The 22,694-nt window shown below is 40.8% G+C and overlaps 1 protein-coding gene across 2 annotated transcripts in view; it reads left to right on the top strand.

Annotated features, from left to right (window-relative positions):
• The window catches only part of LOC122643944 (mediator of RNA polymerase II transcription subunit 25), a 93,842-nt gene that overhangs the window by 17,976 nt on the left and 53,172 nt on the right, over positions 1 to 22,694 (top strand). For both annotated transcript variants that reach the window (XM_043837531.1, XM_043837523.1), the window contains exons 3-4: positions 3,870 to 3,933; positions 19,377 to 19,507. In XM_043837531.1, coding sequence (XP_043693466.1) covers positions 3,870 to 3,933; positions 19,377 to 19,507 — 195 coding nt within the window. The remainder of the gene's footprint in view (positions 1 to 3,869; positions 3,934 to 19,376; positions 19,508 to 22,694) is intronic.

Below are 22,694 nucleotides of genomic sequence, written 5' to 3'. Positions count from 1 at the left end.
AGGATACATCGGCGGTGACAAAATACTTTTGTAGGCCTGGAGAATAACATCTATACCCCTTTTGTGTACGAGAATACCCTTGGAATATACACTTGATTGCCTTAGGATCCAACTTTGATAAACTTGGACGATGATCACAAATAAAGTGAACACACCCAAAAATACGAGGAGGTAAAGGGAAGAGAAGTTCAGATGGAAACAATAAAGAATAAGTAATGCCACCATTTAGCACAGAAGAAGGCATGCGATTTATAAGAAAGCATGCAGTTAAAACACATCAGCCCAAAAAATCTTTGGGACTTTTCTTTCAAAAAGAAGGGAACGAATAACCTCCATTAAAAGCCTGTTCTTCTGTTCAGCCACACCATTTTGTTGTGGGGTGTCTGAGCAAGAAGATTGGTGAATCATACCACGCTCAACCATCAAAGAAGAGAAAGTTGCAGAAAAATATTCTTTGGCATTGTCACTACATAAAATCCGAATAGGCATATTAAACTGAGTCTTAATATCAATAACAAATGCACAAAAAATGGAGAATAATTTAGAATGATTCTTCATTAAATAAATCCATATGACTCTTGAATAGTCATCAACAAAAGTAACAAAGTATTTAAATCCCAACTTGGACGCAACTGGACAAGGACCCCACACATCATAATGGACTAAAGAAAAAGGGTGCGCAGACCGCTTATTGACTCTAGGGGAATAACTCACACGGTGGAGTTTTCCGAAATGACAGGACTTACAATCTAAATTAGAAAGAGAACTGAAACAGGAATCTAACTTTTTTAAACTTTGCAACAATGGGTGTCCCAAACGACAGTGACTTGGTATGGAGACAAAATGCTAGAGCAAGCAACCGATGGAGAGTCCTCAAGTAGGTACAACCCCCCTTTTTCATGCCCCCTGCCAATCATCTTCTTCGTCGTTAGATCCTGAAACACATAAGAATCAGGTTAAATGGTCACTGAACAATTGTAAGCATTAGTTGAGCTTACTAACAGATAACAAATTAAAAGGAAAATCAGGTAAATGAAGAACAAAAGACAAGGACAATGAAGAATTGGGACGAACAGTTCCAGTACCATTAACTTCGATCCTGAATCAATGATCAATGGACGGGAAGAAGATAGACATGCAGTAGCATTACTTGTCTGGACAAAAGTAGCAGTGGAGGGTGTCGAAGGCTGAGAAATCTGAAATTGTGCAAACCTTGCATAATCTAAATCAAACATCTTCACCACCTTTCCCTCAGATGATGGAACAGAAGGCTCTGTACTTGCTGTAGAGTTGTCAAACTGTTATTGAGAAGGTTTGCCATGAAGTTTCCAACAAAAACGTTGGATATGACTTGGTTTCCCACAATGATGACATGTCTTCACAGAACCAGAATTTTCTGGATTATTTTGTGTACCAGAATTGGGAAACATTCCAGAACCACCTCCACTACCATGGCCATGAGCTCCACCATGATTAGTGCCACTATTATTTCCACGATTAGAAGCTGCCAGGGCTGAACTGTCAACAGTAACAGGTGTTGAGTCATGAAAATTTTCATGAGACACTTGAAGAACCTGTGAAAAAGTATCTGCAAGAGAAGCTATCTTATCTCCATCAAGAATGTTGGACCGAACCGAGTCATATTCTTTACCAAGACCTCCCAAGAATCCCATTACTGCGAGCTTCTCTCACTGTGTCTGCAATTGTTTCACATCAGAACTAATTAGCAGCAAAGCATTTAGTTCTTCATACATTCTTTTAAAATCAGCAAAGTACTGGGTCAATGGGCTACCCTTTCTTTCTGCCCGATAAAATTCCTGTGATAATTCTTAAATCCGAGAAAGTTTATTTTTACCTGAATATAGCACATGCAGGTATTCTCATAACTTCTTTAGCATGTCAATATGAGTGACTAAATCGACAATTTGATTGTCCATAGAATTCAGCATCTGTCCCAAAATGCGAGCATCCACAGTATCCCATTATGTATCATCAACGGGCTTGGTCTGTGTCAAGGGCTGATGTTGATCACAACCAGTCAACACTAATCGAACTATCTTCTTCCATTGCTGAAAATTATTGACACCTTCCAATATCTTTTCGGTGATCCAATTAGAGGAAGAGGATGCAACCTCAGTCACTACAGTCTTCGTATCATTATTTGAATCACCCATCTAATCAAAAAATAATTCACCAGGAATTCTTTACCCAAAAATTGATCTCAGCCCAATCAATATGAAGCAGTCCACTCAGATAAGAACCGATTCAAGAGGAATCGATCTTCAAACAGCCAGAAAAAATCAATTACCGAAAGAAAAGAATAAACCTTCGACAAATCAATTCAGGAAACAAATTCCAACGACCAAAAATCAATGGGAATAACCCAGAGAGAACCGAAAAACAGAATCTTGAACCAGAAATAATTTGAAACCTGAATCGATGTCGAATCCCTAACCTTCAAATGCAAAGACCTAGTTCTTTTGTTTACTCATGAACTAGTCTCTAAGAAACATACTCGAAACACAGCATAGGGTGCTGCACCCCTTCAACCTGGAACCTTAGAAGCAAGTCAGATATCCTTGAGAAGTTGCAAGTCCTTGATTGATAAAGGAGAGACGAACAGGACCCTAGGATAGTAACGTATCAGCCCCTAAGAAACCTGCTCTGATACCATGTAAAGAATAAAAGAATAAAAGAGAAAGGAAGAAAAGAGAAGAGAAAAGAGAGAAGAAAGTGTAGCTGCAACTCTTGGGGAGTCCAGCCATAATGAATGGAGCTCCCCACCTGTATTCAGTATATAATATAATAGGGCAACAAAAAATAAAAATAAGTCCCCAAAATACCCTTCTCGGTATTAGTGCCAGCACTAATCTCGAGGCTCCAAGTCTCTTAAAAGGAAGAAAGCTCAGAGAGAGAGAGAGAGAGAGAGAGAGAGCATGCAACACTCACACCATGAGCAATCAATCTCAACTTCTTAATATTCGACTCTGTTTTTTCTCAATCAACTTGTTACAATAGACTCTTAGAATTAAAATCGATTTCAACAAGGAAACTTGAAATAGATTTGAACAAAGAAATTGGAAGACTATCCTACGATACCCAACTTCTAAAATAAACAAAATAAAAAAAAAAAATGACTCTTTCCAACCCCTATTGGAGCAGAATCTCTCTGATTTGGATTTGGTTCGTCTCAGTCTGGGTTTCTCGATCAGATCATATTGGTCCAACCACGATAATGCTACTGCATCAATCCTCACACTTTGAAAGGAACTTGACTTCGTTGAGTTTGGATGAGAACCAAGGATGCCGTTTGAGTCAACTAGCCGGAGGAGAAACGACACAGCTCTCCAAAAGGGTGTTCCCAGTGCACGAGGCTTCCACCACTGCGGGGTCTGGGGAGGTATGGGTAAGGCCAATGTCCGATCCTATCCTGCCCATCTTCGGATCCAGATGAAGTGGACTGGCCTGTCTCCTAAAATCCCCAATTACAACCTATTGAAAAGTCACCAATCCTAAATGGAAAAGAAATATTAAATATGAACCCAGTGCTGGTGTAGGCTAGCCAAGATTTTGTGTTTCAAATCTTTTTATTTAATGCCTTTGGTGTCTGGTTACACATGATTTTGCAATTTTGGTTTAGCAATTGCTCCTTATTGTCATTTGAATCTCCTTATAGCTTGGCTTGAGATGTTATTCCTTGATTGGATGCTTATGGATGTATATTATTTCTCAAATGAAAAGTTCCTTCAGTCGCCATTTTTTTACCAACAGGAATAATCTATAGGAGTTTTGACTGACTAATGTTTCTAAGTGTATCAGAAACTATTATTGTCCATTTCACTGATCTTGTTCTTTGCTCTGAACTGCAGAAGCTTTCTGGTGCAAATTTTGAGCTCTCAATGGTCATGTTTAGTGCTCATGGGCCATTTAGTGGTATACCCTCTGGTCAAGTCTTCTGGACCTGTGCTTTAAATTTCTCTCTCCTTAAATGTCTTGTATATTAATAATGGCAGATTTCTTTTCCTCTTTCCTTTTGTATATATACTAAAGTTTGATGTTTCTGACGTGCTTTCTTTCTTCCCCTCCCCCATTCTAGATGTAAATTTTCTTTGACATTGTTCTTATTAGTATAGGCAGCTGCAGAATTACATCTCCCCCTCCCTCCGCACAGCATAGTTTTGTTAGCTGAGCCCAAAATAATGTTTCTGGAAGAGCATGTAATTTTGCCACATGGAAGGGTGATTTGGTGATTCTAACTGTTGGATGTGTAGGGAATGGTCTAGATTGCCCATATCTAAAATTTCAGACCGAAATTCAATCATTTACCCTCCCTTGTATATCCTCTTGCGTATGCCCATGCATCCCTTCAACCTCTTTGTGGTCTTTAATTTTTCAATGCTTTATTTTGCTACTTGGCAAACTCCATCTGGGTTGAAACTTGACATGTGAGCAGGAGATAAAAGTTTTTGGGCGAGTGCATCCAGAAAAACCAACTCTTGTTATTAACATTAGTTTTATTTTAAGTTTATTTGTGACAGTGCTTAACAGTTGTTGAAAGTATTCAGAAGACCCACATGCTGGGAGTTTCTGAATTCGAAGTGTCTATGTTTAAAGTATGCAAATCAAAATTTCAATCTCTTTATAATCCTTTTGATGTGGGCATTCTGATATTCGAATGTCAAGTTTCTGTTGTATATGTGACAATAACAGAACCTGAATCAGTACCTGGTCATAAGAAAGAAAGAAGAAAAGAGAGGAGAAGAGAGAAGATGAGAGAGCGGCAGACAACACAGTCCATGGTTTGAGTAATGGGCAGAATGCTTAAACCGAGGGTGGGAGATTGTATTTATATTTGTTGTAATATGGGTTCAAAGGTATTTTAGTCTTGGGGGTATTTCTGTCCTTGTACATATTCTAGAATGCATAGTTATCAAGGCGGCAAGGCTATCATGGTGTTGGAGAGGTTCTAAAATCAAGGTGACACCAAAAAGGCGGTAAGGCATCTGCCTAGGCGACCAAGGCGCCCAAGGCGACACCTGGATAACTATGCTAGCATTTTCTCTTCATTATTATAAATAAAGGTGGGTTGGTGTCTAAGGACATAAGCCATTATTCTCAATTCCCACATGTTATCAGAACTAAGATCCACATTGGGAGCCTAACCCTAATGCCTCCATCACGAAACCCTAGACCATCCCTACCGTCTCCCCCCCCCTCTCTCTCTCTCTCCTTTCTCGGTTTGTGCCGCAAGCACCAACACCACGACATCCTGCCACCGTCTCTCTCTTCTCCTCTCGGTTTCAGCAAAGCCAGCCACCACCACTGTTTCCTCCCTCTCCTGCTCTCGGTTCTAGCGCCGCCAGGTCCACCGCTAGCACCTCTCTCTTCTAGCGGTCCCTCTACATGCCGTTGCCTTTCTCTCTTCACCCTTGGTGGGGAGTTATCTCCCACCAAGGGATTTTTCACTTGCAATTATCTAAATCCCTCATTCAATCGGGATTTGTTGGTGATTTTTTCTGGGATTCTTCGTGGGGTGTTGATGTTTTGTTGAACTTGACTTGACCAGGAACCATGGCGTTTGATTTGACCACCGCATCTTCTAGACAGGAAGGAGTCAATCAACGTGACTTTCCTTCATTCCCTCTCAGCTCCGTCAAACTCGATGGGATTAATTACTTGATATGGTCATGTTCTTGTTATTTCATGATTGGTTCTCGTGGGCCGTGGCTATTCAAGCTACCTGACACGGGAATCTGTCATGCCTTCTACTATTGGTGCTGCTCAAGATATATGGGTTACATCCAATTATCTGGTAATGCCATGTCTCATCAACTCCATGGATCCCACCATAGCTAGGGACTATCATCTTCTAGACACTACTGCTAAGATCTGGAAGACAGCCAAAGACACCTATCCTCAGGTTGGTAATGCTGTCAAAAGCTATGAACTCCGAAAGAAAATTCATGAGACCAAACAACATGAGTTATCATTATCCCAGTATTATTCAACCCTGCGTAGCATGTGGCAAGAGTTGGATTTCTATGGGTCTTTACAGCTACCTGTGATACTGATGCGATTGCATTAAAAAAATGGGAACACAGTCTCCGCGTCTTTGATTTTCTTGCTGGTCTCAATATTGAGTTTGATCAAATTTTCCCATTTTGGCTCATGCCTTGAATCGTGACCCCTTTCCATCACTTGAGCAAGCTTATGCCATGATGCTGTCAAAAGATAGTCGTCGCAAAGCCATGGTTCTTCCGGTGAGACAGGAGCTATCAACCCTACTCTCTGGCACACAAAATTCATCATGTGGGGGTCTTTCTCAAGTAGATCAACTTAAATAAGCATTAGGAATGAAAAGACATCAAATTATGAACCATTTCATAAATCATACATCTAACTGTTAGAGTTCATGTAATAAGGGTACTTTGGGTACTGGGATATATTATGTTGTATTGTTCTTTTACATTTTTTACCTTTCTACCTCTGGTAGCTACCTTACGTTAGTTTGAGGGGTAGTTATGTAATTTCCTTTTTATTATTGGCAAAGTGAATCAATATAGGGGAAGAGTAGAGCAATACTCTCCCACAAGTTTTACCACCACTTCTCTTTCTCCTTCTCCTCTTCTTCTATTCTCATCTCCTCTCTTTTCCTCTTGTTCCCTTGCAACCTCTAGATTCATCTTGGTATCAGAGTGCCCTCCAGTTCTGGTTTGGGAGTCGTCCTATAAGCTCTCCGCCTCCTTTACCTCTCTTTGGAACCCTAGGTTACAAAGGGGTTGCTATGTGAAAACTTTGAAGAAATCATGCCATATTTCTTGATGAAGGGTATGGAAGCACCAAGATAGGTCCTCATGTGAAGACTTAGCTGTTTGAAGCTCAAATCAAAGAAAAACAGCTCAGATTACTGTTCCGTGAACAATAACCCGAGAAATTACTCTTACATGAACAGCACCCCGATTTCTGAAGCCCTTTTCTGAAACAGCCCTTGTTCTCCCTCATCTTGGCTTTGTTGAAGCTTGGACCTGGCCCATTGGAGTCGCCCTAGGGTCCCCTTTCATGCTCCTAAAACCTTGGATGCAAAGGAGGAAAGCCCAAGGTCTGCAACTCACTTTTTGTGCTGCTGCTACAGTACCTCTGCCAGTTCTGGGAAAGTTTTCTTGTTTCTCCTACATCCGAGGTCAATTAGAGATGAAATCAGGCCCTGTGGAGCATAGTTGTCACGGCAGTTAGGCACCCCAAGGCGTTGGAGAGGGTACAAAAGTAAGGCGACACCAAGTAGGCGGGCAAGGTGCCTAAGGCACCGCCTAGCAAACCAAGTCGACCAAAGCGCTTGGACGCCTAGGCGACGCCTTGGCAACTATGCTGTGGAGTCGCCCTGGAGTCTACTTTCAAGCCTATATATGCTTTGCTGGTGATATCTAGCCCTCTTTCTCTGCAACTCCAAACTGTGATGCTCTATAATGCTGCCAGTTGTTGGAATAATAACTGTTTTGTGATATACTCACTGTATTGAACCTCTTTGATGGGTTTTTTAGAAGGGGGAAAGCGGCAAGTCCAAGGCAATAAAAAAAAGTATTTTTTCTTTGCTAGGATTAAACAAAAGGATTCGCAAATAAAAGTGCTAACGCCACGACCAGTCCATAAATTGTTAAAGCTTCCATAAAAGCCAGACTGAGCAATAAAGTACCTTGTATTTTACCCTCTGCCTCTGGTTGTCTCGCAATACCTTCTACAGCTTTGGCCAGCTTGGCCCGCAGCATTACCCTGACCAACTCCAGGTCCAATAATCTAGATAAATAGAATAAAAAAATGTGGATTGGAATAAATAAGGAAGAAATAGGAAAGAATCTCGGATTTTTTCAATATGGATTTCCACCTTAATACATGTTTTATTCAAGAGTTATGCTGGTTCTTGCAAGATTTGTGATACTTTTTTTGTTGCTTGGAACTTCTATTTGTGTGTTGGGAAGAGATTTATTGGGTAGAGTTTAGACTCCCCACCTGTGAGGGTTTGTAAATGATGTTTGAAGTTAGTGGACCAAGTGGTGTTACTCCCGTCTTTGTCACTATGGGGGAATACCAAGGCCGGGATATCCATTATCAAATTAGATAGCACAAAAAATGGGAGAAGGAGAATTCAACGGTTATGACTTGGTGGTTTCCGAGGTTGTATTGGTACCTACATGGACGTAGATGGACACCTGGTGGTCTCCGGAGTGGTAGACGAGAGGGAGCCAAGACTCACACTGTGATGACTACCACTGAGTGCATGGGTCTCACTTCTGGACCACAAATGAACAGCTACCCTCTCACACAAGCTGACGTTGCAGCCTTCAGACAGGTCATGACACAATTAGGCAAACTTATCTCACAACTACAGCTTCTCTAACTCAGTTAGGTACTTCAGCCTCCGCCCTCCATGCCTTTTTCTTCTGCACCTTCACCTTCTTGGGTTATTGACTCTGGCGCCACTGATCATATGTTCAGTATGTCCCAATGCTATGATTCCTATTCTGTTTGTTCTGGTATAAATAAGGTCAGGGTCACCGATGGCTCCCTTTCCTCCATTTCTGGTAAGGGTACTATCCGTCTATCCATGTTACTTCTTCTATGTCCCTTGACTCTGTGCTTTATGTCCCTAACTTTGCTACTAATCTATTATGTATCAGCCATTTAACCAAATCCTTAAATTGTTGTCACTTTTTTTTCCACTTCTCATTTTCTTTTTCAGGATTTGGTGACGAAGAGGATTATTGGTAGTGGATGTGAGGAGAAAGGACTCTACCTTCTTGAACCCCGCACACTTGTTTTGCCCACTGCTCAGTCCTATGTGTGTGGCCGTAGTGACAACAATACTATGGATTCTGTGATGCTTTGGCATCAACATTTAGGCCATCCTTCCTTTGTTGTTATGAAAAAACAGTTGCCGCACTTCTTTTCCTCTTTTCCTTCCCATGTTTTTCAGTGTGAACCATGTATTTTTGGTAAACATTGTCATTCTTCTTATCCATATAATGGTAATAAATCCATTGCCCCTTTTCATATTGTACATTCTGATGTTTAGGGTCCTGCTCCCACTACTTTTTTATTTGGTTATCGTTATTTTGTTTCATTTGTTGATGATCATTCTCGGTCCACCTAGACTTTTGGATGAAGCATAAGAGTGATGTTTATGATGCCTTCAAAAGTTTCTATCAGATGATTTTTACTCAATTGAAACCAGAATTAAAAAAGGGGGGGAGTACATATATGGTGGACCCCAAAACCTTTTTACCGATAATGGCATTATCCATCACCTTGCTTGTGTTGACACACCCGAATAGAATTGGGTAGCTGAGAAGAAAAATCGTCATTTGTTGGAAGTCACTAGGAGTTTACTATTTGGCATGAATGTCCGTAAGACCTTTTAGTCTGATGCCCTTCTTGCTGCTGACGCCTTATTCAACCACATGCCCACTAAACTCTTGGTTCCAAATCGCCTTTGGAAACCTTGTCTCCTCAAGCTTCTGTTTTCTCTCTTCCCCCCAAGGTGTTTGGTTGTGTCTGTTATGTCCATGTTAATAAGTCTGCTTAGACTAAACTTGACCCCAAGGCCCTTAAATGCCTTTTTCTTGGGTATTCCTCCTCTACAAAGCGCTATAAGTGTTACCATCCCTCTTCACGAAAGAGACTTCTCTCTAAAGATGTTACCTTCTTTGTATCTGTACCTTTCTTCACTTCCCATCAACATCCTCTTTAGGGGGCGGATAGTGGGAGTGAAAAGGCTGCTGATGTCACCCCTTTTCTTTCACCTTTGCTTATTCCTCCATTTTTGGTTGATGTTGGAAAACACAAAGAAGTGGATGTTATTGATATTGGTGATCATTCAGGTATTGGTTCTGGTACTAAGAAGGAATTGCTTGTGTACAAAAGAAAGAGAAAGAAGACCTGTCGAGAGTCCTTTTTAAATCCACATCCTGAGATCCACCTTCCTCAGTTAGGTAACGTTCCTTCTCTTCCTTCTGAGTTAGATCTTCCCATTGCTATTCGAAAGGGAAAGAGAGTTTGCACTAATCCTATATAGCCTAGTTTATTTCCTATGTTGCTATCTCTCCTGCAGGTGTTGCTTTCTCTGTTGCTCTTTCCTCTTCTTCTATTCCTAAAATGTTACTAAGGCCATGTTTGATCCAATGTGGAAGGAAGCCATATCTGAGGAACTGATGACCCTTGAGAAGAACTATACTTCGAAGCTGATGGATCTTCTCAGAGGGAGAGTTCTAGTTGGATGTAAATGGGTCTACATAATCAAATACTGATCAGATGGTACTGTTGAGAGATATAAGGCTAGGTTGGAGGCCAAAGGGTATAGTTAGGTGTATGAGATTGATTATTAAGAGACATTTGCTCTTGTGGCCAAACACAACTCGATAAGAGTTCTCTTGTCATTGGCAGCCAATAGAGACTTGCCATTGTATTAGCTGGATATGAAGAATGCTTTTCTCCATGGTGACCTAGAAGAGGAAGTGTACATGCAACCTCCCCCCGGCTTCAAGTTTTCTTCAGTTGAAGGGGAAGTATGTCTCCTAAAAAAGACACTATATGGTGTCAAACAGTCCCTAAAGGCTTGGTTTGAGAGATTTAGACAAGCCATTTTAAAGAATGGGTATTTGCACAGTCAAGCTGACCACACTTTATTTACCAAACGAGGCAATGGTATTATCACAACCCTCATTGTTTATGTGGATGACATTGTTGTGATTGGAAATGTCAGAGTTAAGTAGATTGAAGTCCTACTTGGCCCAACAGGTTGAGGTTAAAGATATTGGACCCTTGAAGTACTTCCTGGGGATTGAAGTACCAAGATCTAAGAAGGGAATAAATATCTGCCAAAGGAAGTTTGTGCTAGACTTGTTGAAAGAAATAGGGATGTTGGGTTGCAAGCCAGCATACTCTCTTATTGAACAGGATCACAAGCTTGGAGAAGATTGTGGCCAAGGTTAAAAGTCGGAACTCGGTACCAACTCGGTCCCTTGAAAAACCGAGTTGAGTCGAGATCTCGCCGAGTTGGTGCAAATTTTTTTTTTCCCACTCGAAGCCTCAACTCGATGGGTTTTAGACGTAGTTTGGGTCTGAAACTTGGTCTTCGGCCTATTTTAGGCCATTTAAACACAATGACACTATCAGATTTTACAAAAACAAAGTCCAAATAGGAATTATGTACCGGTCAAACTTAAGTTGGTGTGCACGAATGCTGTCAAAATCGCTCTGAATGAAAATATTTTCTTGGACATCAAAACAAATGAATATTTTACCGCACTTTTGGTTTTTAGCAATGTTTTACCATATTAAGATTTATGGAATTTTTAGATTTGAGAAAAACCCCAGCATTAGAAAGTTGAAAATTGCACCTACCGCCGAAAATCTAGTTTTTGTTCTTGAACTGAGGGGTTGACTTTTTTTCCTTTTGGAATTTGATTTTTTAACTATTTTTATTGGATTCAAATAGGGGGGTATTTGCTTATTTATGAATAATATCTTAAGGCATAAATAAGTGTCTGTCTTAGTTCCTGGCCTAAATTAGTGTCTGTATACCAAGGTTTGCATAGATAGGTGTCTATATACCAAGATTTTCCACCAAGATCTTGAGATCTGGCCCTCATATAAAGGAGTTTGGGTCGAGATCTCGAGATCTCGGTCGAGTTGTTGCACTTTTGCAACTCGTATGCCAACTCGTCTCGGTTTCTCAAAAAACCGAGAAACTCGTCGAGATCTCGGCAAGATCTTGCGAGTTCTCGAACTATGATTGTGGCTCATCCCTTATTGATACAGGGAAATGCCAGAGACTAATGGGAAAGCTGATCTACCTCTTCTTGGCTCGTCCAGACATCACCTATGTAGTTGGGGTGGTGAGCCAGTTTATGCATGCCCCCAAGATTGAACACTTGGATGCTGTATATTGCATCCTCAAGTGCTTAAAGTCCTCTCTAGGGAAAGGACTATTATATCCCAGGCACAACCATTTGAAGATAGAGGGCTACACTGATGCCGATTGGGCTGGTTCAGTTTTTTGTAGACGGTCTACATCAGGCTATTGTACATTTGTGAGTGGTAACCTGGTTACATGGGGAGCAAGAAATAGACTGTGGTGGCCCGATCTAGTGTTGAGGCAGAGTTCAAGGCTATAGCTCATGTGAAGTCCTATGGTTGAGAAGGCTGGTCCAAGAGTTGGGGTTTGATACTAAGGCTCCTATGAGACTTTATTGTGATAACAAGGCTGCTATAAGTAGAGCCCACAACCTTGTGCAACATGACAGGACAAAGCATATTGAGGTGGACTGACATTTCATCAAAGAGAAGATTGACTTTGGCAATGTATGCACTCCTTTTGCGAGGATAGGTGATCAGTTGCCAGATATTTTCACCAAAGAGCTTGTCCATCATCAGTTTAGTACCCTTCTGTGCAAGTTGGGAATGTACGGCATTTATTCTCCAGCTTGAGGGGGAGTGTTAGAGTTCATGTAATAAGGGTACTTTAGGTACTGGGATATACTATGTTGTATTGTTCTTTTGCCTTTTTTGCCTTTCTACCTCTCTTAGCTACCTTACATTAGCTTGAGGTTTAGGTATTGCTTTTTATTACTGGCTAAGCGAATCAATTTAGGGGAAGAGTAGTGCAATACTCTTACACAAATTCTATCACCACTTCTCTCTTTCTCTGCCTCCTCCTTCAATCCCCTACTCTCTTCTCCTCTCTTTTCCTCTTGTTCCGTTGCAACCTCTAGATTCCAACTCTAACATTATATGTTATATAGAGTCAAATATATTTTGAGTCAACATTTAACAATACAAGCCAACAACTACCTAGTACCAAGTCACCCCTATCCCTATATGCTCATCCTAATATTCAACGAATGCCGAGCCTTCAATTTTAAATCTCCTCCAAAGAAGGTTGTTGGGCAGCAAATCTCCTCCAAATGTTGTTCTTGATCATCAAATCCAAGTGTTCCAAGCTGTTTTTGGTAACATTTGGAGCAAATAACTGATTTGGAACTGTTTCCTTCACAAACTGGCGAAACCAGTCGAGTTTACCGAGAATAGGTCGAAATTCCAACCGAGGAAAATCAAAACATGGTATTTATATAACTGACTTTGTGACATTTTGGCGAGATACCGAAATTTCGGCCAAGAAAATGTATTCTTCTTATTTCGCACCCTATCTCAACTCGACCCCAGTCGAATCCGAGAAAATTGCTGAGATCTTGCGAGACTTCGAACACTGTTAAAGACTGGATATAAGTGACTTTACACTTATAAGAAAGACATAACAGTCATAGCTGTCAAGGCGGTGGAGGGGTACCTACGTGATTAGGCGACAAGGCTCCCACCTAGGCGTTGCCTAGGTTACCAAGGCGCCTAACTGTTACTTTTTATTTCCCCTTTTTTCTAACATTATTTAGTATGTTACAATATGTACCTTAAATCATAAAAAATTAACATTAAGCCACATCAAGTCATCAAAATCAACATTAAGCCACATCAAGTCATTAAAAATCAACATTATGTCATCAAGTCATAAAAAATCAATAGTAAGCCACATAAAGTTATCAAAAATTAACATAGAACTAGAACACAGCAGAATTGAAGAAGTATGCTATTGGAAGTTTGAAACAATCTTGTAAATAGAAAAGAAATATGAGAGAAAGAAGAGGGAGAGGAGAGGAGAAAAGAGTGAGAGAAGGGCTAGACTCTCTTAGCTTTGAGAGAGACCAGAAATCTATTTATATAGAGAGCACTTTACAGGGGCAAAAATGGAACCAAAAAGAGAGGAGGGGAAGCCCTCTCGGTATTAGCGCTAGATTGTCTGATGCTAATCCTAAGAGGGATCTTTCCCATTTTACCCTTAACATATACTTCTAACACTCCCCCTCAAGCTGGAGCATATATGCCAGTCATGCCCAGCTTGTTACAAATATAGTCACCCGTCCCACTAACTAGAGACTTAGTAAAGATATCAGCAAGTTGTTCTCCAGTCTTGACATACTTTGTAGAGATTACGCCTTGTTGGAGTTTTTCTCTTACAAAGTGACAATCCACCTCAATATGTTTAGTTCTCTCATGGAATACGAGGTTTGAGGCAATGTGTATCGCTGCCTAGTTGTCACACCACAATTGCATTGGTGTGGAGCTCTCAAACCCTAGCTCAATCAACAACATTTTCAACCAAACCAGCTCACAGGTGGCATGGGCCATAGTCCGATACTTTGATTCTGCACTTGATCTAGCCACTACACTCTGTTTCTTACTCTTCCATGAGACAAGGTTCCCTCCAACAAATACACAGTAGCATAGTTGACCTTCGATCAATTGGAGATCCAGCCCAATCTGCATCAGAAAATCCCTCAACTCGAGTATGACCATGATCAGTGTACACTAATCCTCATCCAGGAGACTTCTTGAGATACCTTAAAATCCGAATGATAGCATCCCAATGAGGTGTCCTAGGAGATGACATGAATTGACTTACAACACTCACCGGAAATGAAATATCAAGTCGAGTGAATGTCAAGTAATTCAGCTTTCCAACCAACCTTCTATACCTTTCTGGATCATCAAGGGGATCTCCCTCATCTGCAACAAGCTTGATATTGGGATCCATTGGGTTATCAAGAGGTTTACACCCTAGCATCCCAGTCTCCGTAAGCAAGTCAAGAGTATGCTTCCGCTGTGAGAGAGATATCCCCTTCTTGGATTGAGCCACTTCAACTCCTAGGAAATAATTCAACTTTCCCAAATCTTTAGTTTGAAATCTTTGTTGTAGATGAGTTTTCAAACTATCAATTCCTGTAGAGTCATCACCAGTAATCACAATGTCATCAACATAAACAATCAGAAAAATTCTTCCAGCACTTGTCTGTTGGTAGAGAGAGAGTAGTCACTATTGCAGCGTGACAAGCCAAACTCAAGAACCACTTCTGTAAACCGGCCAAACCCGGCCCTTGGAGACTGTTTCAATCCATACAATGATTTCTTCAATTTGCAAACTAACCCAGACTCCCCCTGAGCAACAAACCCTGGGGGTTGCTCCATATACACCTCCTGGAGATCACCATGGAGGAAGGCATTCTTAACATCCAGCTGATGCAAAGGCCACCGATGAGAGGCGGCAAGAGAGATCAAGACCCGAACAGAGGTGAGCTTGGCAACCGGAGAAAAGGTATCCAAGTAATCGACACCATACACTTGTGCATAGCCTTTAGCCACCAAACGAGTAAGAGAACCATCAGCATTAACTTTGACCACATAGACCCAACGACAACCAATGGCAGACTTCCCAGGGGGCAGTGGAACAAGGTCCCAAGTGTGGTTGTGGTCCAAAGCTTGTAATTCTTCTTCTATAGCTGTTCTCCAGCTAGAAATAGATAATGCCTCTGCAATACCCTTAGGAATAGGATGAGAAGCAATAGTGAAAAGACAGGTTTGAAAGGTAGGAGATAAACCAGAATAAGAAACATGAAAAGAAATTGGGTGTTTAACACACTGACGGGTACCTTTCCGATGTGCAATGGGTTGATCCAAATAAAAAAAGATAGAATCAGGGGTAGGATCCACAGACGGCAAAGACGTGGCAGCAGGCGGAGCATCAATAGGGGCAACAACTTCTTCCCTTGGACGAGGTTCATGATGATAAACATGAATGATTGGAGGCCGAATACGAGGTTGCACAAGAGGCTGCACAGGAGGCTGAATAACACAAAGAGGAAGATCTTCATCCAAGGAAGGATCCTCAACAGGCTCATGCACATAAGTTTGAGGCTCAAAGAAAGAAACATCAGCAGTAATAAAATACTGGCGAAGAACAGGAGAATAACAACGATACCCCTTCTGAACACGAGAATATCCCACAAAAATGCATTTAATAGCCTTGGGATCTAATTCGACAAACCAGGAGTATGGTCCCGAATAAAGCAAACACGCCCAAAGACCCGTGAGGGCAAGGGGAACAAAGAGTTAGAAGGAAAGAGCAAAGCAGGAGGAATGCCCCCACCTAGGATAGAAGAGGGCATTCGATTGATAAGATAACAAGCAGTTAATACAGTATCAGCCCTGAAAGACTTGTCCACTTTCATTTCAAAGAGAAGGGACCAAGTCACTTCCTTCAAGTGACGGTTCTTCCATTCAGCCACACCATGTTGTTGGGGTGTGTCAGAACAGGAAGACTGATGAATGATCCCACAAGTGGTCATAAAATCAGAAAAAGGGGCAGAAAAATACTCCCGTGCATTATCACTATGCAACACCTTAATATAAGTGCCAAATTGATTCTTAATTTCAGCAATAGATGAAGAAAAAATAGAGAATAATTCAGAACGACTCTTCATTAAGTACAACCAAGTCACACAAGAGTAGTCATCAACAAAGGCAACAAAATATGTAAAACTCAACTTGGAAGACACACGACAAGTACCCCATACATCTGAGTGAACCAAAGAGAAGGGATGTAAGGCCTGTTTGTTGACACGAGGGGGATAACTCACACGTTGGAGTTACCTAAACTGACACGACTCACAATCTAAAACTGAAAGAGAACGCAAACTAGGAAACATTTTTTGCAAACTCTGTAAAGACGGATGACCAAGGTGACAATGAAGCTGATGAGGGGTAGTGGTGCCCGAACAAGCAACTGAAGATGTGTCCTCAAGAAGATAGAGCCCCCCCCTGAGACTTTGCCTTTACCAATCGTCCTCTTCGTCCGCAAATCCTGAAAGACAAGAATCAGGAAAAAATGTTATGGAACAGTTGTAGGCATTGGTAAGTTGGCTAACAGACAAGAGATTAAAAGGAAATTTATGTAAATACAAGACAGAAGAAAGAGACAAGGAAGAAGTGGGCTGAACAGTACCAGTGCCTCTGACTGTAGCACAGGAACCATCAGCTAAAGTGACACTCGAATGAGAAGGTTGTAATGAGGAAAAGATACCTAAGATGCCAAACATATGGTCTAAGGCCCCTGAATCAATAATCCAGGGCCTAGAAGTGGAGAGACATGCAGTGGCATTACCTTTCTGGACAAAAGTAGCAGTGGAAGAAATGTCTTGAGCAGCCTTGCCCTGGCTATAGCGAGCATATTCCTCCTCTGTCATAGTCAAAGTTACACGGCGTTCCTCAACAGGTACAAGGGGGGCTGGAGGGTCAACACTGGCAGTGTTAGCTATCTTGGACTGTGGAGGTTTACCATGTAGCTTCCAACAATAGCACTAAATGTGACCAGATTTGCCACAATGATGGCAAGTCCTTAGAGGACCAGATTTCTCAGACTTCTCAGATAAGTCATGGGTACTAGCAGAAGGTGCAGTTGGGGGGAACTTGGCAAGCTAACGACCCCCACTGTGGCCACTACTCACAAGAGCAGAACTATCACCAGAAGAAACTCGAGTAGTGTCAGGAGACACACAAAGAACTCGAGAAAAAGTATCTGCAAGAGATGGAACTATAACACCTCCAAGAATTTGAGACCATACTGAGTCAAAATCAGGGCCCAAACTGCCCAAGAAGCTCATAACTGCGAGTTGCTCACGCTGTTGTTGCATCTGGGTAACGTCAGAAGTAATGGGCAGCAAAGCATTCAACTCCTCATACATCCTTTTGAAATCAGCAAAGTGTTGGGTCATGGGTCGACCCTTCCTATCAACTCGATAAAACTCTTGGGAGAGTTCATAAATCCTGGAGAGGTTGTTGTGTCCAGAGTATAAAACAGCCAGATAATCCCATAGATCTTTGACAGTGTCAATATGGGTCACAAGGTCTACAATATTACTATCCATGGAATTTAACATCTGACCCAAGATACGAGCATCCGCAATCTCCCAAGCATCATTACCCATGGTAGCAGGTTTCTTTCCAGTCAAGTGATGTTTCTCGCCTTCCTGTGAGAACCAAGGACACAATCTTGTGCCATTGCTGAAAATTCCGACTCCCTTCAAGCCTCTTAGAGTTCAGAAAATTTGGGGATGAGGATACAACCTCGGGCACAGCCTATGTCCTTTGATGTCACAATCTCTCCCATAATTACCAACTAACAATAATGGCTCTTAAGACAACACAATCCAAGCAACAGTGGCAGCACAAAACAGTCCGCGACCTTCACAAACAGTAACTCAAACAACTACACAATCATCAAACAGTAGCTTATCCAACAGCAACTCAATCATTAATCAGCCCCATAAGAACCATTCAAATGGACACTCTCAAAGAGTAATCACCAAAATCCCTCAATCATCAAAACAGTTTAAGAAAAACATTCGGATAACATACCAATAGCTGAACAGAAGTAAACAACCAAACTACAACCCATCAAATCGATTCAAACACCAAAATCCATACTAGAAGTAATCCAGCAGCATACTATCCCACAAAAGGAGGATCACACCAATGAAAAAGGACCAAAAACAGATCACAAATGGATCCCAAACACCCTTAAACCATCGCAAAGAGCATCGAACCTGATTAGAGTAGGAACTGATGTCTCTAGACCATTGCAGCAATCCTTCAAACACCTTCAATGCATCAAAGGTGGGGTTAAATACCCCCTACAGAAGAATAGATCTCTAGAAGGTCTTTAAAATCTGATGGAGTCGATCCCGATGTCTTCTTTGAGTTATAAAAATAAGAAAAGGGACTGAACAAGAAAGTGGAAGCTTGCCCTAATGGATCAGATAGGCTATGATACCATGTAAATAGAAAAAAATAGGAGGGAAAGAAGAGGGAGAGGAGAGGAGAAAAGAGTGAGAGAAGGGCTAGACTCTCTTAGCTTTGAGAGAGACCAGAAATCTATTTATACAGAGAGCACTTTACAGGGGCAAAAATGGAACCAAAAAAAGAGGAGGGAAAGCCCTCTCGGTATTAGCGCCAGATTGTCTGACGTTAATCCCGAGAGGGATCTTTTCCATTTTACCCTTAACATATACTTCTAACAATTGGTCATTGTCATGGTATAATACCTAGTCTCATAGTTGGTTTATACTGTTCTTGGAATTGGTCATTGTCATGGTTTTTACATGAGACTTTTTGTATTAGGTAGAGCACAAAACCAGCGTTAACAAATCCAAGATTGCTTAAATCTGATTTATAGTGAAGGAGTTATGTTCTGGTCAAACCTTATTTGGTGTGCGCGAATGCTGTCAAAATGGCTCTGAATGAAAATATTTTTTAGATATCAAATTTACAAATGAATGTTTTACTACTCTTTTGGTTTTTATCAATGTTTTACCATATTAAGATTTATGGAATTTTTAGATTTGAGAAAAACTTCAGCATTAGACCACTAAAAATTTCACCTACCGCCAAAAATCCAAGTTTTTGTCCCCCCTTTAATCTCATTCTTGTTCTTCATGCAGATTGTTTGGTACGACGGAGTGGCTGGACAAAAAGCATGGATGTTTTCTTACAGTGGCTCTCAGCTATACCATTTACTGGTGGCGGTTTCTCTGATGCAGCAATTGGTGAAGGGCTTTCTGAAGCTCTAATGGTGTGCAATATACTTTTTGAATTACATACTTTTCTTTTAGTGAATAAATCGAAGTCTTACATTGGAGCTTCAAGATCTTATACAGAATATTTTTGTCATTTAGAGACTTGGTTAGACTATTTCTGTGTTTAGATCAGTTTTTATTTTGGTACATGCAATGATACTTGGAAGTTGATGCAAATGAAAGATCAATTTAAATAAACAAAAACACAATCAAGAAGAACAGAAGAATAATAACAAGTCCATACTAGCAAGTATGGCAAGAATTGTGATTGAGGGATCCATTAAAAGGAGTTTAACTGTATTTTCATTTCCGGCTGTGCAATGTTAAGTTGTGAAATAATTCAATAGATTTGTATGTACCTAAATTTTGGTAATGATAAAATGGCTGTGAAATGGGTTTAGTTAAAAAATTCATTATTAAATTTTTTATTTCTGGAAAAACCAGAATTAGAATGTAGAAGTTATCATAAAATCTGTCATGCATGTTAGAGTATCGTGAAAGTCTTGTAGGATTTGCAAACTCTGAAACTCTTATTTCTAGGTGGTTTATGATTTTACTGTCAATTTTGTAATTTAATAATCACTCGTTATATTAGCATATGTATTTTAAATAATTAATTGTGCTAACTCATCTGAAATGCATGTATGGATTGATCAATCTTTAGGAAGATTGCCATCTAGAATGTGAGGAAGGATTCAGGCTTAGGAATTGAAGAATTAATGTTGGTCTTTATATTTGTCTTTAGGTGTCTAGAATTGGCCAGGTCTATAACTCATTCATAACTATTAGGGATGTGTTATTGTGTTTAAGGTCTTTTTGGGGAGCAAGTGGAATGAAAATCTTAATGGAATTTGCAATTAGGCTCTTGATTTCATTTGAGAAATCTTGGTTGTTTTCGTCAGCACTTGGCAAGCAACTTCCCTAGGTTTCCCTATCGAAAAAGCTGTGACGAAATCAGAATATGGAACCAGCAACCAGGGAGAAGGAGAGAAAGAGATTGAGAGAGAGAATGGGAGGCTGCGAGAAAGGCTAACAACCGATAGCTGCCCTTTCCAATCGTATTTATAGAGAAACAGAGTACAAAGGTAGCTTTCCTATTCAGACTAGGAAAGAGCAAAAGAAAAGGAAAACTTATACTAATAACTAAAATCAAACTCCTAGTACAGCTAGGAAAGCAGAACTAAAAGAGAAACACAAGTCACAATAGAGAGACTCCCTTTATTTTAGTTACATGATCATAGCCCACAGTTTAACACTCCCCCTCAAGCTGGAGCATACAAATTACCCATGCCCAGATTGGAACAACCCTTTTGGAATGCTGGACCGAACAAAGACTTAGTGGACAAGTTGCCAAGCTGATCAGCAGAGGAGTTGAATGGAGTAACTAGTAGTTTCTTCATGACTGCATCCCACACAAATTAAATATCAACTTCAATGTGCTTGGTTCGTTCGTGGAACACTGGATTGCTAGCAATATAGATAACAACTTGATTATCACAGAACATCTTCATAGGAGAGGTAACTAGAAATCCCAACTCTTGGAGTAATGATAAACCACATAAGTTTAGCAGCAGTATTAGCCATAACTCTATACTAAGCTTCGGCAGTGGACTTAGCCACAGTTGTTTGCTTCTTGCTCCGTCCAGTGACTAGGTTACCCCCAACAAAAGTACAATATCCAGTAGTATATCTTCTGTCACTGGCAGAATCAACAGTCAACATCAGAGAATCCTACCAAATCAACTCTCTGATGAGATTTATAAATAAGTCCCTTTCCTGGAGCTCCTTCCAGATGTCTTAGGATTCGACAAGTGGCCTCCCAATGAGTTTTCTTGGGTGATTGCATAAACTGGCTGATGACACCAACGTCAAAGGATATGTCTAATCTAGTAACAGTCAAATAAATAAACTTACCCACCATTCTCCTGTATTGATGCTTATCCTCAAGATCTTCCCCATCATCAGTACCAAGCTTTTGGTGAGGTTCCATAGGAGTTTCAACAGGCTTGGAAGCAAGCATTGCTGTTTCAGATAAAAGATCTAATACATACTTCCTCTGTAACCGACTGATCCTTTTCTTACTTCGTTGGACCATAATTCCAAGGAAGTACCTTTTTTTGGTAAGGATTCCAAGGAAACCTGAGAGGACCTAAGTCCTTCTGAAAATGCTGATGTAGATATGACTTTACTGCTGCAATTCCCGATACATCATTTCCAGAGATAATTATGTCATCCATATAAACAACCAACACCACAACCATGGAATCCTTCCGACGCACAAAGACAAAGTGGTAAGAATAACATTGGGAGAAGGCCACGCACAAGCAGGCAGAGCCGGCAGGCAGCGGCAGTGGGAGGCCAACGTGATCAGCGTAACAAGAAGCCCTAAAGGAGGTCAAAAAGGGCCACGGGGGTGGCGGTGACGGCGGTGTAATGCAAAAGTCAACCTCGAACCAGGGAAAACCAGCGGGAGATCGATTGCAGCCAGGATCAACACGATAAAGAACAAATTAAATAACTAAAACTCTTTGTTTTATTGCTGCTTTTTCAATTACATATGAATGGAGAACATAAAAGATAAGAAGAAAGGAGAAGATAAAGAAGAGAAGATAGAAGAGAAGAAAGGGGGTAGGGGAATGGCTATCTCAGCCTGGGTCTCTCACCCACAGCTATCCCATTTGTTGAAACATGGAATTTCTCCCAAAACCAATGGCAAGCTTGGCCACAAATTTTATTCTCCAAACCTGATCCTTCCTTACAATAGGGGGCCTATTAATAGCTTAGGCAAGCTTACAAAATAGAAGGTAGAAAATAGAAACTTCCTAAAACCAAAATAGAAGGTAGGAAAATAGCAAGTAATGAAAAATAGAAACTAGTAAGGCTTTATAGATCCAGCCTTCTAAAAAGCAAGGACACAAAAATAGAAACAAACTGAAATTAGAAGCTACCTAATATACTGTCTAAAACTGAAAATAGAAACTAAACTATGGCAGCATTAGGAGAGAATCTTTCTCCACATGATGATCCCACAAGATCTTCTGAAAAAACATCCCCACACAAGGCAAATATGGGCTGTGACACTGTTCACGTGAACAATACTGTGAACAGTGTTTTGGTCTTTTAACTTCTTAATGCTTCACTCTGGGCTGAGGCTGCCTTAGGTGATGCTCCATCGAACCAACA

The sequence above is a fragment of the Telopea speciosissima genome, chromosome 1 (assembly GCF_018873765.1).
Source record: "Telopea speciosissima isolate NSW1024214 ecotype Mountain lineage chromosome 1, Tspe_v1, whole genome shotgun sequence".
Taxonomy (NCBI): Eukaryota; Viridiplantae; Streptophyta; class Magnoliopsida; order Proteales; family Proteaceae; genus Telopea; species Telopea speciosissima.
This window is presented reverse-complemented; position numbering and strand designations above follow the sequence as displayed.